Source organism: Talaromyces atroroseus, assembly GCF_001907595.1.
Source record: "Talaromyces atroroseus strain IBT 11181 chromosome Unknown scaffold_0, whole genome shotgun sequence".
Classification (NCBI taxonomy): Eukaryota; Fungi; Ascomycota; class Eurotiomycetes; order Eurotiales; family Trichocomaceae; genus Talaromyces; species Talaromyces atroroseus.
In genome coordinates, this window is record NW_017971432.1 from 887347 (window position 1) to 899491 (window position 12145).

General features: G+C 46.9%; 6 protein-coding genes across 6 annotated transcripts; 4 read left to right on the forward strand and 2 right to left on the reverse strand.

Moving 5' to 3' along the window:
* Window positions 1-334: 334 nt before the first annotated feature.
* Window positions 335-1362, reverse strand: UA08_00307 (hypothetical protein; the record flags this gene model as incomplete). Its single annotated transcript, XM_020260099.1, has 3 exons — window positions 335-377; window positions 486-972; window positions 1050-1362. The coding sequence occupies 3 exons, from the start codon at window positions 1360-1362 to the stop codon at window positions 335-337; spliced, it is 843 nt and encodes a 280-aa protein (XP_020124738.1).
* A 571-nt stretch (window positions 1363-1933) lies between these two features.
* On the forward strand, window positions 1934-3027 carry UA08_00308 (hypothetical protein; the record flags this gene model as incomplete). The annotated part of the gene is made up of 2 exons (XM_020260100.1): window positions 1934-2844; window positions 2904-3027. The coding sequence occupies 2 exons, from the start codon at window positions 1934-1936 to the stop codon at window positions 3025-3027; spliced, it is 1035 nt and encodes a 344-aa protein (XP_020124745.1).
* A 536-nt stretch (window positions 3028-3563) lies between these two features.
* UA08_00309 (hypothetical protein) lies at window positions 3564-5335 on the forward strand (the record flags this gene model as incomplete). The annotated part of the gene is made up of 4 exons (XM_020260101.1): window positions 3564-3576; window positions 3961-4007; window positions 4085-4726; window positions 4778-5335. 4 exons carry the CDS (start codon window positions 3564-3566, stop codon window positions 5333-5335), a joined length of 1260 nt encoding a protein of 419 aa, XP_020124746.1.
* Window positions 5336-5797: 462 nt separating this feature from the next.
* On the forward strand, window positions 5798-7333 carry UA08_00310 (hypothetical protein; the record flags this gene model as incomplete). Its single annotated transcript, XM_020260103.1, has 1 exon — window positions 5798-7333. The coding sequence occupies one exon, from the start codon at window positions 5798-5800 to the stop codon at window positions 7331-7333; it is 1536 nt and encodes a 511-aa protein (XP_020124211.1).
* A 564-nt stretch (window positions 7334-7897) lies between these two features.
* UA08_00311 (hypothetical protein) lies at window positions 7898-9411 on the reverse strand (the record flags this gene model as incomplete). The annotated part of the gene is made up of 6 exons (XM_020260104.1): window positions 7898-8280; window positions 8359-8411; window positions 8534-8907; window positions 8978-9045; window positions 9117-9153; window positions 9241-9411. 6 exons carry the CDS (start codon window positions 9409-9411, stop codon window positions 7898-7900), a joined length of 1086 nt encoding a protein of 361 aa, XP_020124315.1.
* A 1182-nt stretch (window positions 9412-10593) lies between these two features.
* On the forward strand, window positions 10594-11972 carry UA08_00312 (hypothetical protein; the record flags this gene model as incomplete). Its single annotated transcript, XM_020260105.1, has 2 exons — window positions 10594-11394; window positions 11457-11972. 2 exons carry the CDS (start codon window positions 10594-10596, stop codon window positions 11970-11972), a joined length of 1317 nt encoding a protein of 438 aa, XP_020124213.1.
* Window positions 11973-12145: the final 173 nt, after the last annotated feature.

Genomic DNA, 12145 nt, shown 5'->3' on the forward strand with positions numbered 1-12145 from the left:
AAGAATCCAAACCAGCATGTGATCATCACCATCCCAGTCGGTGAGTGCCATTCTCAATTGCGTTACTAAGTATTTAAATGGCGCGACACTATACGGCAGCGGAAATGTCACAAGCAGACTGTAAATTAAAGCTGTGAGTCTGCAGCACTCAGATCTACCCATCCTCGGCGGGAGTGAGAGCAAAGCATGCTGCGTCATGTTCCTGTGTTCAATTAGCACGGAAGCCGCGACTATTCTTCGACCCTCGCAGAAATCGTCGATCATCATGGTATAGCTATTTAGCATTGATAACACCATGTAAATATCCTCATCCGCGTCAAAGCCCACTCCCTGATCATGGAATATAAACTCTCTTGACGCGCGCGGCAGCGGAACCACTGGGAAACGTGGTGCAGTGCACTGTCGAGTTGCGATTAGAAGCCCTCCTCTACTGGAAGGTTAGATTCTTCTTTAACTTCGTAGCGTAACACATGCAGCTGACTTACAGTGATATGAGAGCGGCGAGTCCTGGGATCTCAATTTTCTCCAGTCCCCCTTTGAGCTCAATTAATTTCGACAAACCGTCAAAATGAATTGGATCAGTCTCCGATAATGCCAGCCAGTTCAGTAACTGCAGGCTTTTCAGCGGACCTTGCTTTGGCATTTTTAGTGGCAAATCTTCCACTTTCTGAGACTTCCCAGCCTTGGCCAATGCAACAACAGCAAAAATATTCATGTCCTTGCAAGCTTCTATAGGATCTTCGATTGCAACACTCAAGTTTCGCACCATCTCGGCGCGGGACCGAAACATGTCGAAGGCAATACGATCAGAAGGTGTATCAGCAAGGTTTCCTTGTGGAGAATTGCTCAAAGCCCCGGTAATGAAAATATGCAGAACACAGGGGTTCGATATTGACATTTGCACCAGGTTCGCTCTAATGTTGAAACTGTCGGCGCTGTCAGGGAATAGAGCGGGAAGAACAACCTCGGCATCTTGACACCATTAGCTGTGATATATTGATAGGGGCTAGGTTGCCTACTAAATGCAATGCAATAATTGACTAACGCACCAGGGAAGTCAGATTTATACAACAGGGGCGAGTTAATAATATTATTGGGTCCACGTTGGATGCTGTTTACCGGCCTCCGCTTGTCATGGCGAATATCAGTACCACGCCCTGACCGCTTAGCTATGACTTTATCCTGGGGAGGCCGATTGTGACGCCAGTGAAAGTGGGCAGCATTTGCTCGAATAAGTGACCGTGTTTTCATCCTCTGATCCTGATCATCTGGCCTGACACTGACGAACTCAAGGTCAATCTTGGTACCGGGGCATGACCTTGCGCATCGTTGCTGTCGAAAGGCGCTTCGTTTTGATTCCATTAGGTAGGGGCATGGAAATTAGGGGTTGAATCTTTAAATCCGAGGTGGGTTTTATTGTCAACAGCAGCGTATCCCGAACCTCCATGCAAAATAACTCGAACGTAGTATGAGCCTTGGGGTGAAGTCAGAAGAAGAATAAACAGCTATTCCGTATTTAGTAAGTCTCAGCCTCCCATTCCAGATGAAGAAAGTGCATTTTCAGTGCGCTAAACCCGAACGGGACAGTGCATATACGCATCTTCTTGAGTGTGAATTCGCTTTCTGCCCTCAATGTAACCTGCCCTCAATTCAAACCAAACACAAGAAAAATCCCCTAACTGCGGACTTAAGTATGCCACGCCCTTCTAGGAGTTATCTGTTTAATTCCGAGTCTGCTACTATACCGCTTTCACACTATGCATTACGATCGCGGGTCAAACTGCAGCTCCGGAGAGAGTGAATGCATTGAGCTGTTCTGGGACAATTGATGTAAGCCATAGCCTCTCGAGAAATATAAATATCGTATGCTCCCATCTACCCTCAACTTACAAGTCTTCACTATCTTCACAAAGCCACGCTACCTCAACTCACGATGGGTTCGAAGGATATGGAGCCCCTGGCCGCCTCATGGTGGCCAATATTCTTCAAGTCTCAGTTACATTACAAGGCCAAGTTCCCACCACAGGATACCAGTTTATCCGATAAAGTTCTTATTATTACAGGAGGAAATCAGGGGCTCGGCTTCGAATCCGCACGTCAATTTCTCTCATTACATCTGTCCCACCTTATCATTACTGTGCGTTCTGAGAGCAAAGGGAAAGCCGCAGCTTCGAAGCTCCAGGAAGAGTTTCCAAATGCAACTATAAGTGTGTGGTCGCTAGATATGTGCTCATATGACTCGATTCAAAAGTTTGTCAAGCGTGTGGAGAGCGAGCTACCACGCCTAGATATTGCTATCCTCAACGCCGGGCGGTCCAAGGCCGATTTCGAACTGGTCCCTAGTACCGGCCACGAGGAGTCCTTGCAGGTTAACTACCTCTCGACAATGCTTCTTGCTACCCTGCTACTTCCAATTTTGAAAAGCAAGTCTCCGCCAGGAACACCAGGCAGATTGTCTATTGTTTCCTCGGGTACCACTCTCGCGACAAGCTTCTCCAATAGCCAGCAGTCACCACTCTTGAAATCCTTCGATGATGCCAAAACTGGCCCCAGTCCGGGGCTTCAAACCTATGGCGCGACTAAAATGCTTTGTCAGATGTTTCTCTACAAACTCATAGATTATGTATCCGCGGACGATGTGGTTGTAAATCTCGTGGACCCCGGGATGACCAGGGGGACGGGATTGAACCGCGACGTGCCCAAAGTTATCAGGATTTTCGCTGTTCCTATGCTGCTCGCAATATCCCGCAGTGTAACGGATGGTGCTTCTGCATATTCAGATGCCACTATCGTAAAGCAAAAAGAGTCTCATGGATGTTTCATCATGGATTGGGAGATCCGACCGTGAGTTGTATTCTATCTTTTTTCTCTTTGATTGCTTGGCTCTGACATTCTTCTTCTAGATTTCCTCCTCTTCTATACACACCGCAGGGGAAAAATACTATTGAAAGATTGTGGCAAGAAACCTTGGATGAATTTGAATTCGCAGGCGCTCGGCGTGTACTGGAGTCAATGAAGAAAACCTGAGATAGTCATCACAATTGATCATCTAAGCGAACAAGACAAAGTGCTGATATAACTATTGTTGATATTATATAATTGTAGAATATAGGTTCTTTTAAGTCTTTTATATCCGGTTTTCGTTTACAAAGAGCGTGCCTTAGTAGATAATTAGTTAGGGTTATGGTTCGGAATTAACCTAATGGGGCCCTTGGGATGGAAAAAACCAGCCGACAAGGTTCGTAAGAATCAATTTCATGAATTAAAACATTTGCGTCACTAGAGTACGATTATCGGCGTAAGAAATGAAACCATACACGTCCTAATATTCAGATTAATTAGAATTAATATGAGATCGTCATTATGCAGGACCGGCTGTACCCATTTACAACTGAGGTGTTAAGCACCTCCCTACAAGGGACAGCAGTTACAGTCCAATTAAGGAATTTATAGAAAGATCATACTAATGGTCGGACAAAAAAAATGGCATACGACTCAATTTCCCGCAAATTCCAACACGTGGAACCCACCTCCCTTGCCCATGCCAGACCGAGACAACAAAAATGATAATAAAATGTACGTGCACTAATCAGGTACTATTTCCTATATGCACATCTGTTGGAACGTTTGGTTTTAGTTGTGTCATTCATAAGAAATTCTACATTTTGTGTAGGGTTCTATTATTGTTTGAAGTTATGCGCATTGATCGTGTCTCTTACTCCTTCTCCTGGTCTGCCTTGCCTGCTTGAATACCTCGATGTAGAGATGTAAGAATGTTGATGTGTGGTGCACTCAATTACTTGTAAAAAGGAAAACTTTACGATAGCTACTTCCGCGTTATTCCTTGAAGTACACAGTGAGGTCCTTTCTTCTCCTCTTCGCCTTTCTTGTCACTCCTTATCTGACATTCTTCACCTGTCAATATGCATCTATATTACTTATTTTTTACAATGAGTATAGTTCAAGCTACAGCTGTTATACCCAAGTTCGTCTTTGCACACTTCTTGGTGAGTGTAGCACCGTTTCATTGAGTGTTCTGTGTTCAACAAAACTTGGGCTAGAGCTGACATAAAATCCTACGCAGGTTGGCAACGCAGCAGGTCTTACACAGGAACAATGGGAATCAGAAATTAAATTGGCAAAACACTCCCTCCTCGATGGGTTTGCTTTGAATATAGGCCAACAAGACACCAACACAGACCAGATTTTGCAGAAAGCATATGCCGCGGCGGATGCAGTGGGGAATTTCTCTCTTTTCCTCTCCTTCGATTATCAATCTGGTGGGCCATGGCCTGCCAATAAAGTGGTCCATGCTATCAACAAGTACAAAGCACTTCCAGCTCAATTTTACTACTACGGAAGACCGCTCGTATCTACTTTTGAGGGCGTTAGTAACATTGAAGATTGGCCCTCTATTCGCAACAAGACTGACTGTTTTGTCATACCGGATTGGACGAGCTTGGGAGTGCAACTCTTTGCAGAAGTTCGGCATAATGTTGATGGTTTCTTCAGCTGGGATGCGTGGCCGGCAGGGGCTGATGACAAGACCTTACATAGCGACGAGGCATGGGCGAATGTCACCAATGGAAAGCCTTACATGATGCCGGTTTCGCCGTGGTTCTATACGAATCTTCCGCAGTGGAACAAAAATTGGCTATGGAAAGGAGCGCAGCTCTGGACATATCGGTGGGAACAGATATATCGTTTCCAGCCAGATCTCGTTCAGGTACGATGCGACAATCTTCCTGTTGTTTGGTGTACGCTAATCATATAGTAGGTCATCTCGTGGAACGATTATGGAGAGTCGCATTACATCGGACCTATTCATGCTGATGGCATCCCGCAAGGAGCAGCACGATATGTCGAGGACAACCACCACGATGCATGGCGAGAGTTATTGCCATACTATATCGCATCGTACAAACTAGGCGACAGGTCCAAGATACGGGTAACCAAGGACACACTGGTTTACTGGTACAGGCCTAATCCAAACAATTCCGGCAGCAACGGGGGCACCACAGGCAACTGCCCGCAGCAAGGTCAGCAAGAAATGGATCCAGCTTCCCTTGCCGAAGACAAGATCTACATTGCCGCCCTGATTAAGGAACCGAGCTGGCTCATGGTGCAGATTGGCAGTAATAATTCCATAACCACCTTGTTTGCGAGCCAAATTGGGATGAATACCTTTGAGGTACCGTTCAATGGACAGACGGGAAATACAACGTTCTCAATAGTGAGGAATAGAACAGAAGTCGCGTATGCTACGGGACCAGCTATCACGACGAACTGTACCAACGGGGTGATTAACTGGAACGCAGTTGTTGGGTCGAGTTAGGCAGGGGTCAGCCCCCAATTCTGGATACGAAGGAGGATACAGATTCGAAGAACTCGCGTATATGCGGATGTAATTGTTCAGAATGTGGTTTTGTATAATAAGGAGCGGTATTGTGGTCGTTCTATTGAGCTTTCCTCTGATTTTATGCTCCATCTTTGGGGAAAAAAAAGCCTGTCATATGGACTGTGATATGCGTAGGGGACAGACCTTGCATGGTTGTTGAGACAAAACTAGGGCTAAAATGTAACGTGATCTCGCGGTGATAAGGCGTGTGACGTTGTGGGGCCTGAGGCTGGCGGTAAGCTCGGCCACTGGCTGCGGGCTGATAAGCGGCCGCCGCTGCCCCTGCGCTGCTGTTTACTCCTTCGGAACTCCCTCGTCTTTCCCACCTCCTCCCTGTATACACTACACATTGCAGTACCAGCCCTGCCTTGCTTGCTTCCCCTTCAAAATTCCAGCAACATGACGAAGCAGCGATTCTCATCCCTTCAGTCCTCGGTCTCGCGACTGCAACTTTCCGAGTCTGATCCCAGCGCCAAAGCTTCCCCACAACAGCAACCACAGCAACGATGCGCGAGCGCCGCCTTCGCACCAGAGGCCTATACGCAGCCGTTTATTGACTTCATCAGCAAGAACCCTACTATATTCCACGCTGTTGATTATTTCAGCAAGGAACTCGAAGCCCACGGCTACACGAGACTCTCGGAACGCAACACGTGGACCTCCCAGTTGAAGCGCGGTGGAAAGTACTATCTCACCCGCAATGGCAGCTCTTTGGTCGCATTCGCTGTTGGCACTGAGTACAAAAGCGGAAATGGCATTGGTCTTATCGCGGGACATATCGATGCGCTGACCACCAGGTTGAAGCCCGTGTCGACGTTGCCGAACAAGGTTGGGTACAGACAGCTGGCGATTGCTCCATACGCAGGTGCCTTGAATAAGACCTGGTGGGATCGGGACTTGGCTATTGGTGGCCGGGTTCTCGTTAAGGATGCAAATGGCGTTGTGAAGACTAAATTGGTAAAGCTGGACTGGCCCATTGCTCGTATCCCGTCTCTGGCCCCTCATTTCGGCGCAGCGTCAACGGCTGCAAATCTAGAGACCAACATGGTTCCCATTATTGGTGTAGATAACTCTGATCTTTTCTCTGCAAATTCGTCTTCCATTGATGAGGTTGCGAACTCTATCAAGCCCGGCACTTTCGCAGCCACTCAGCCTCCGAAGTTGGTACAGGTCATTTCCAAAGAGCTTGGTGTCACCGACTATAGCAACATCGTCAACTGGGAATTGGAGCTTTATGATAGTCAACCTGCCCAGGTTGGTGGTCTCGAGAAAGACTTGATCTTTGCTGGTCGCATTGATGACAAACTCTGCTGCTTCGCAGCCCACGAAGCTCTGATCGCTTCTCCCGATGCGGCATCACCGGGCCTCGTCAAGCTCGTCGGCATGTTCGATGACGAGGAAGTCGGGTCTCTCCTTCGCCAGGGTGCACGGTCGACTTACCTGAGCAGCGTGATTGAGCGTATTGCCGAGGCATTTGCCGACGGTAACTACGGACCAAACGTCTACAACCAGACCGTTGCGAACAGTTTCTTGATCTCGTCCGACGTCATTCATGCTGTGAACCCTAACTTTCTCAATGCATATCTGGAGAACCACATGCCGCGCCTCAATGTCGGTGTGACCGTATCAGCAGATCCCAATGGACACATGGCCACCGATGCCGTCAGCACTGCTATCTTGCAAGCAATTGCTGATCGAAGTGACAGCAAGCTGCAAGTATTCCAGATTAGGAATGACTCCCGATCTGGCGGTACCATTGGTCCTATGAGTAGCGCTCAAATTGGAGTGAGAACCATTGATGCTGGTATCCCGCAGTTAAGCATGCATAGTATCCGGGCGACAACGGGAAGCTTGGATCCCGGTTTGGGCGTTAAGTTATTCAAAGGCTTTTTCGACCATTTTGAGGAGGTAGACAAGAACTTCCAGGAATTTTGAGTTGTATTGACGGCCCCCCCGGGGGGGTTTAAAGGGGGTATAGCATTTGATTTCCGAGCAGAAATAAATCACCCATCGCTTGCTTAGAGTATTATTTTAAAATCCTGTCGATTTGGGCTTGTGTGTATATATATACTTGTTTGGAGCAATCGGATTAGAATCGAGTACTGCCATCACAGCCATTAGTCAAACTTAGCAGATAAAAACGGATCCATGGATATTTAGGGTATACTCCTAAGTTGCGATGAGTGGTTACTCTTGCTAGCTCCACATAATTGATCATATTATTGATTCTCCCAAGACACTTTTCTAGTCAGTAACGCCGCATATAGTTTTGTTCATCACACCCACCACGACTGAGCGGTCGATTAATCTCAAAACCACATATTGGCCCTTCCCAAATCTTCAGTATACGTCATCATCTTCAACCCCTCGAGTTCCCTCTGTGAGTAATGTGTTTTATTGCCGTCAACAAGTTATACAACTTTAAATAGCCAAATCAAAAGACGAAAGGCAAAAACAGAAGAAAAGAATAAAGGTCAAATATAGCTGCTAGGACGCTGCTCAAAAAAAGGAACCCTTACGCATCAAATTCTGCGCAAAAGCGTTTCCAGGCATAGGAGCAACCCTAGGGTTCATGAATTGTTGGTATTGTGGCATACCGCCGTTTACACTGTATTTGGATGCGGATTCACGGCTAGCTTCGATCTCTCTAGAGGCGAAGTTCATGCGCATGTTAGTATGGCCACCACCACCGCCGCGGCGGGTCAGGGATGTCTGATCCGTGATGGAGGGCTCGGGTTGACGGTCAATGGATACATCAGGAAATATGAATGATAATGATGGCCATATGCGGGTTACTGCTGGGCGGAGAGTTGGGAGGCATGCACAGATGATTCCCGTGTTGCATTCGACGGCAGACCACATTGATACTGCTAGGCTATGGTCTGTCGAGGAGAAGACGGAGTGTTAGTTGATGGTACTTGACAAAAATTCAGATGATTTGGGGGGAAGGAGAGACTCACAAGAATGATCATCTGAATCTACCAATGCCTTCAAGCTCTGCAGGCGGCATATACTAGTGATACAGACACTGGAAGCAACTAAATTAGAGAATTTCCATAATGCACATGCACAATTATATGTCGTTGATAGCACTCAACGGAACGGTTTTAGGGAGGGATAGGGTATGAGACTTACAACGAACCCAAGGCAAAGAGACAGCACAGTCCAACCTTCTGTCTAACTGGCAAGCCCAACGAAGTCAAGGCCGGAATTGGAATGACAAGAATTGCCATGTCAGTGAAAATATTCAGAGATGCATTGGAGAACCAGAGAAATTTATCCCGCAGACAATGGCCTGGAAGGTCGGCATTCCAGAATTTGGCAACGGGAATACAATTGAAAATAGCACTGAATACCATCCAGGTACCGCACAGGATCATGATAGCAGCCATGACCAAGCAGACGATGCGCATTTTTCTGGTTGGGAAGACGTGAAAGTATTGGATAATAATAGAGGCTTTGGCGGTTATCATTGCGGCGTTGTAAAATGGAATACTAATCCAAAAGAGCTTAATGATATATAGTTGTCAGCATTTCAATTTTGTGTACTTATAGGGACTGCAGGGTTATCCCACATACTTTCTTTTGGAAAATAGATGTTCCTAGAGGAACATCATCATCGTGCAAGCCCATACCAGTTGTCACTTCTGTAGGATAGGATATTTGTTAGCTTCGAGTTTCTGCGAGTGGATCTCAATATGACAGGAGGTAATCTAACCTGCAACAAATATTCCAACAAAAGCAATAGAAAGTAACTAGACATTATGAGTCAGCATGGGGCCTAACTAATATCGACATCCATAAATCAGGAAGAGGAGGAGGAAGGGTCACTGCTTTCGCACCAAGGAAACAAGAACCATCCAGTCGCTCGACTGCACTGCGTTGATGTTGCGTCGTGTATAGAAGCGAGCAACAAACAAGCCAATTGCCAGTACCATGAGTATCACACTGGCAGATATTGCCTCGACAGCACGGGGCGCCAGAGGGACGATATGGACATCCTGAGTGCTCATGTTGGTTACATAAATTGAAGAGCCAGTTTTGACAAAGTTTTCCAAGAGAGTAAGAAGACGAAAGAGACTAAATCTTAGACGTGTAAATAAACAAGTAGGCAACTATCCAAGGAGCACTCGTCGTCGAGGGTAGTTGTCCTGGAAGTAAGAACGGAAAGGAGGAGGAGAAATAAGAGGGTGGACGCGTGGGCGAGCAAAACGGATCTTGACCTAATTGGGCAGGGCGGTCGTGGTCCTTGATTCTTGTTTATGCTGCAAGACTGTGGCTGGCTCGACGGTCCTCACACAAAGCAGCACGATGTCGTCTAATCTCTGGGGCTGGTTGCATTGCCATGGGAGACAGCCACCACCTGATGCAATTGCTTTATTGGCCAACTTTGTGTTGAGACAAGCGTGTCTGAAGCGTTTTTATTTGGAGAGATCATCGCGGTCAATCCCGTGGAACATAATGCGTACTTAGTCACTTGTGTATGGTCTATTGTTCAATTTGCATAACAGTATTAGTGTTATGCCCCAGGAGATGTTTCTTTCATTAAATACACGACAGGCCACCAATGTAGAGGCGAATTAGAGAAAGCAGTTACATATTGTTGGCTAAGAACGAGGGCTAGTTAGCGAGATGGAGCAGGACTGTCTGGGAGAGGAGGCTCGATACAATTAGGGTGCTTATGATTGTACAAGGCTACTATAGTACCTTTGTAGATAGCTTGATAACTACCAGGTGTATCCCAGCAGGAAAAATCAACTCACTCATAGGCAGTGAATTGGAGACCTGCGAGAATCTACAACTGGGCGCCAGCTTCCAGCAAAAGTAGCCCCGCAGGGAAGCTTTGGCAAAACCTATAGTATACATATTGAAGCCCAACCAAACAGCACATAGTCACAGGCTAGGAGACCCCTCTCGGTAAAGGGACCAAATTTTTATCTTATGAAAATACTGGCAGACTGTCGATTGTAGTTAACTGAATCGAATGTGGTCAAAATTTAGGGCTGGAGGTTAATCGATAAGATAAGAGTCTATGATAAGCGATAAGTGATGCGGTGCACGGACCATCCACAGAAAAAGTTGCATGAAATTCGACGACGACGACAGCAACAATAACTCCTCGAAATTCACCCAGTTTCTGGAAGAAGTTCGGGCTTTTTAGTATCTATACGATTAGCCAACAACATCTTGCAATCATGGCAGAACAGCCTACCTCGACAAAGCCAGTGCACACCATTGTACTTGACGCTGGACCCCTCTTGAAAAACGTACCCCCGCTGTCGACATTACTCGCACAAGCCGAAGAATTGGTTACCACCCCGGCAGTCGTGGGCGAAATCCGTGACCCCGTTGCCAGATCTCGAGTTGAGACGCTTTATCTTCCTTTCCTGAAGCAAAGGGCACCATCCCCCAAAAGCGTACAGGTCATAAGCGAGTTTGCGCGTAAGACTGGGGATCGCGCGGTGCTGAGCAAAGTTGATATTGAGATTATGGCCCTTGCATACGAAATTGAATGTGAAAGGAATGGCGGAGATTGGAGGTTAAGGAGTGTCCCCGGTCAAAAGAGACTGAACGGCAAGCCCCCGGCTACGGAGGAGTCGTCGACGGAAAATACCACAACTGAGAAGCCAGTTAATACCGAGGCTACCGACAGAGCAGAAGGAGAAGAAGCGACCGAAACAAAAACGGCAGATGTCAACACGGTTACTGAAGACTTAGCGGCGACCACCATTGATGCGAACGTAGAGCAGCGCGCTGGACTAGATGAGGCTGCGCCGGAGGAATCAACACCTAATCTTGACGATACAGTGAATGGTGCACCTGAGGGAATTCAAGATGCAGATAACGCAGAAGAAGGTGAAGACTCGGATGGCGGCGGCGAATGGATTACACCCTCGAATATCAAGAAGAAGCAAGCTCGAGATGAATCAGCAGGCGTATCAGCAACCCCCGAGCCTAAAGTCATGCAAGTTGCCACCATGACAACGGATTTTGCAGTAAGTCATGTCGTATCATTACGCACGAAAGAAATGAATTTGATGTGCTGATTTTCTCCCAGTGTCAAAACGTTCTCCTGCAGATGAATCTGAATCTTCTGTCAACGACAACATTACAAAGAATTCGTCATTTGAGAACATTTGTCAAGCGCTGCCACGCATGCTTTTCCACCACAAAGGATATGAATAAGCAATTCTGTCCTCGCTGTGGCAAAGACACCTTGACACGAGTCTCGTGTTCCACCGACTCCAATGGCCAGTTCAAACTTCATTTGAAGAAGAATATGCAATGGAACAACCGCGGCAATGTATACAGTATCCCAAAACCAGTCCACGGAACTTCAAATGGCAAGTGGAAAGGGGGCGGTGGTCAAGGAGGCTGGGGAACAGATCTCATTCTTGCCGAGGATCAAAAAGAATATGTTCGCGCTGTGACTAATGAGCAGCGCCAGCAACGTAGAGAGCGCGATCTCATGGATGAAGATTACCTACCGAGCATTTTGACCGGCGAGAGACACCGATCGGGCGGTCGAGTCAAGGTCGGAGCCGGCCGGGGTGTGAACTCGAGGAAGCGATAATGATCGTGCGCATAGATATTATTGCATTCTGATGGCGTTCTGGGAAGGACATACGGTACATTATCTTCAAGGACTATGTGTGAATAATGTTCCTCTTTTCTCTTTACTATACGAATTTTTAACGAGATATGAAACCAATCTTCGAGTATATACCATGTTTAATCATCAACCTC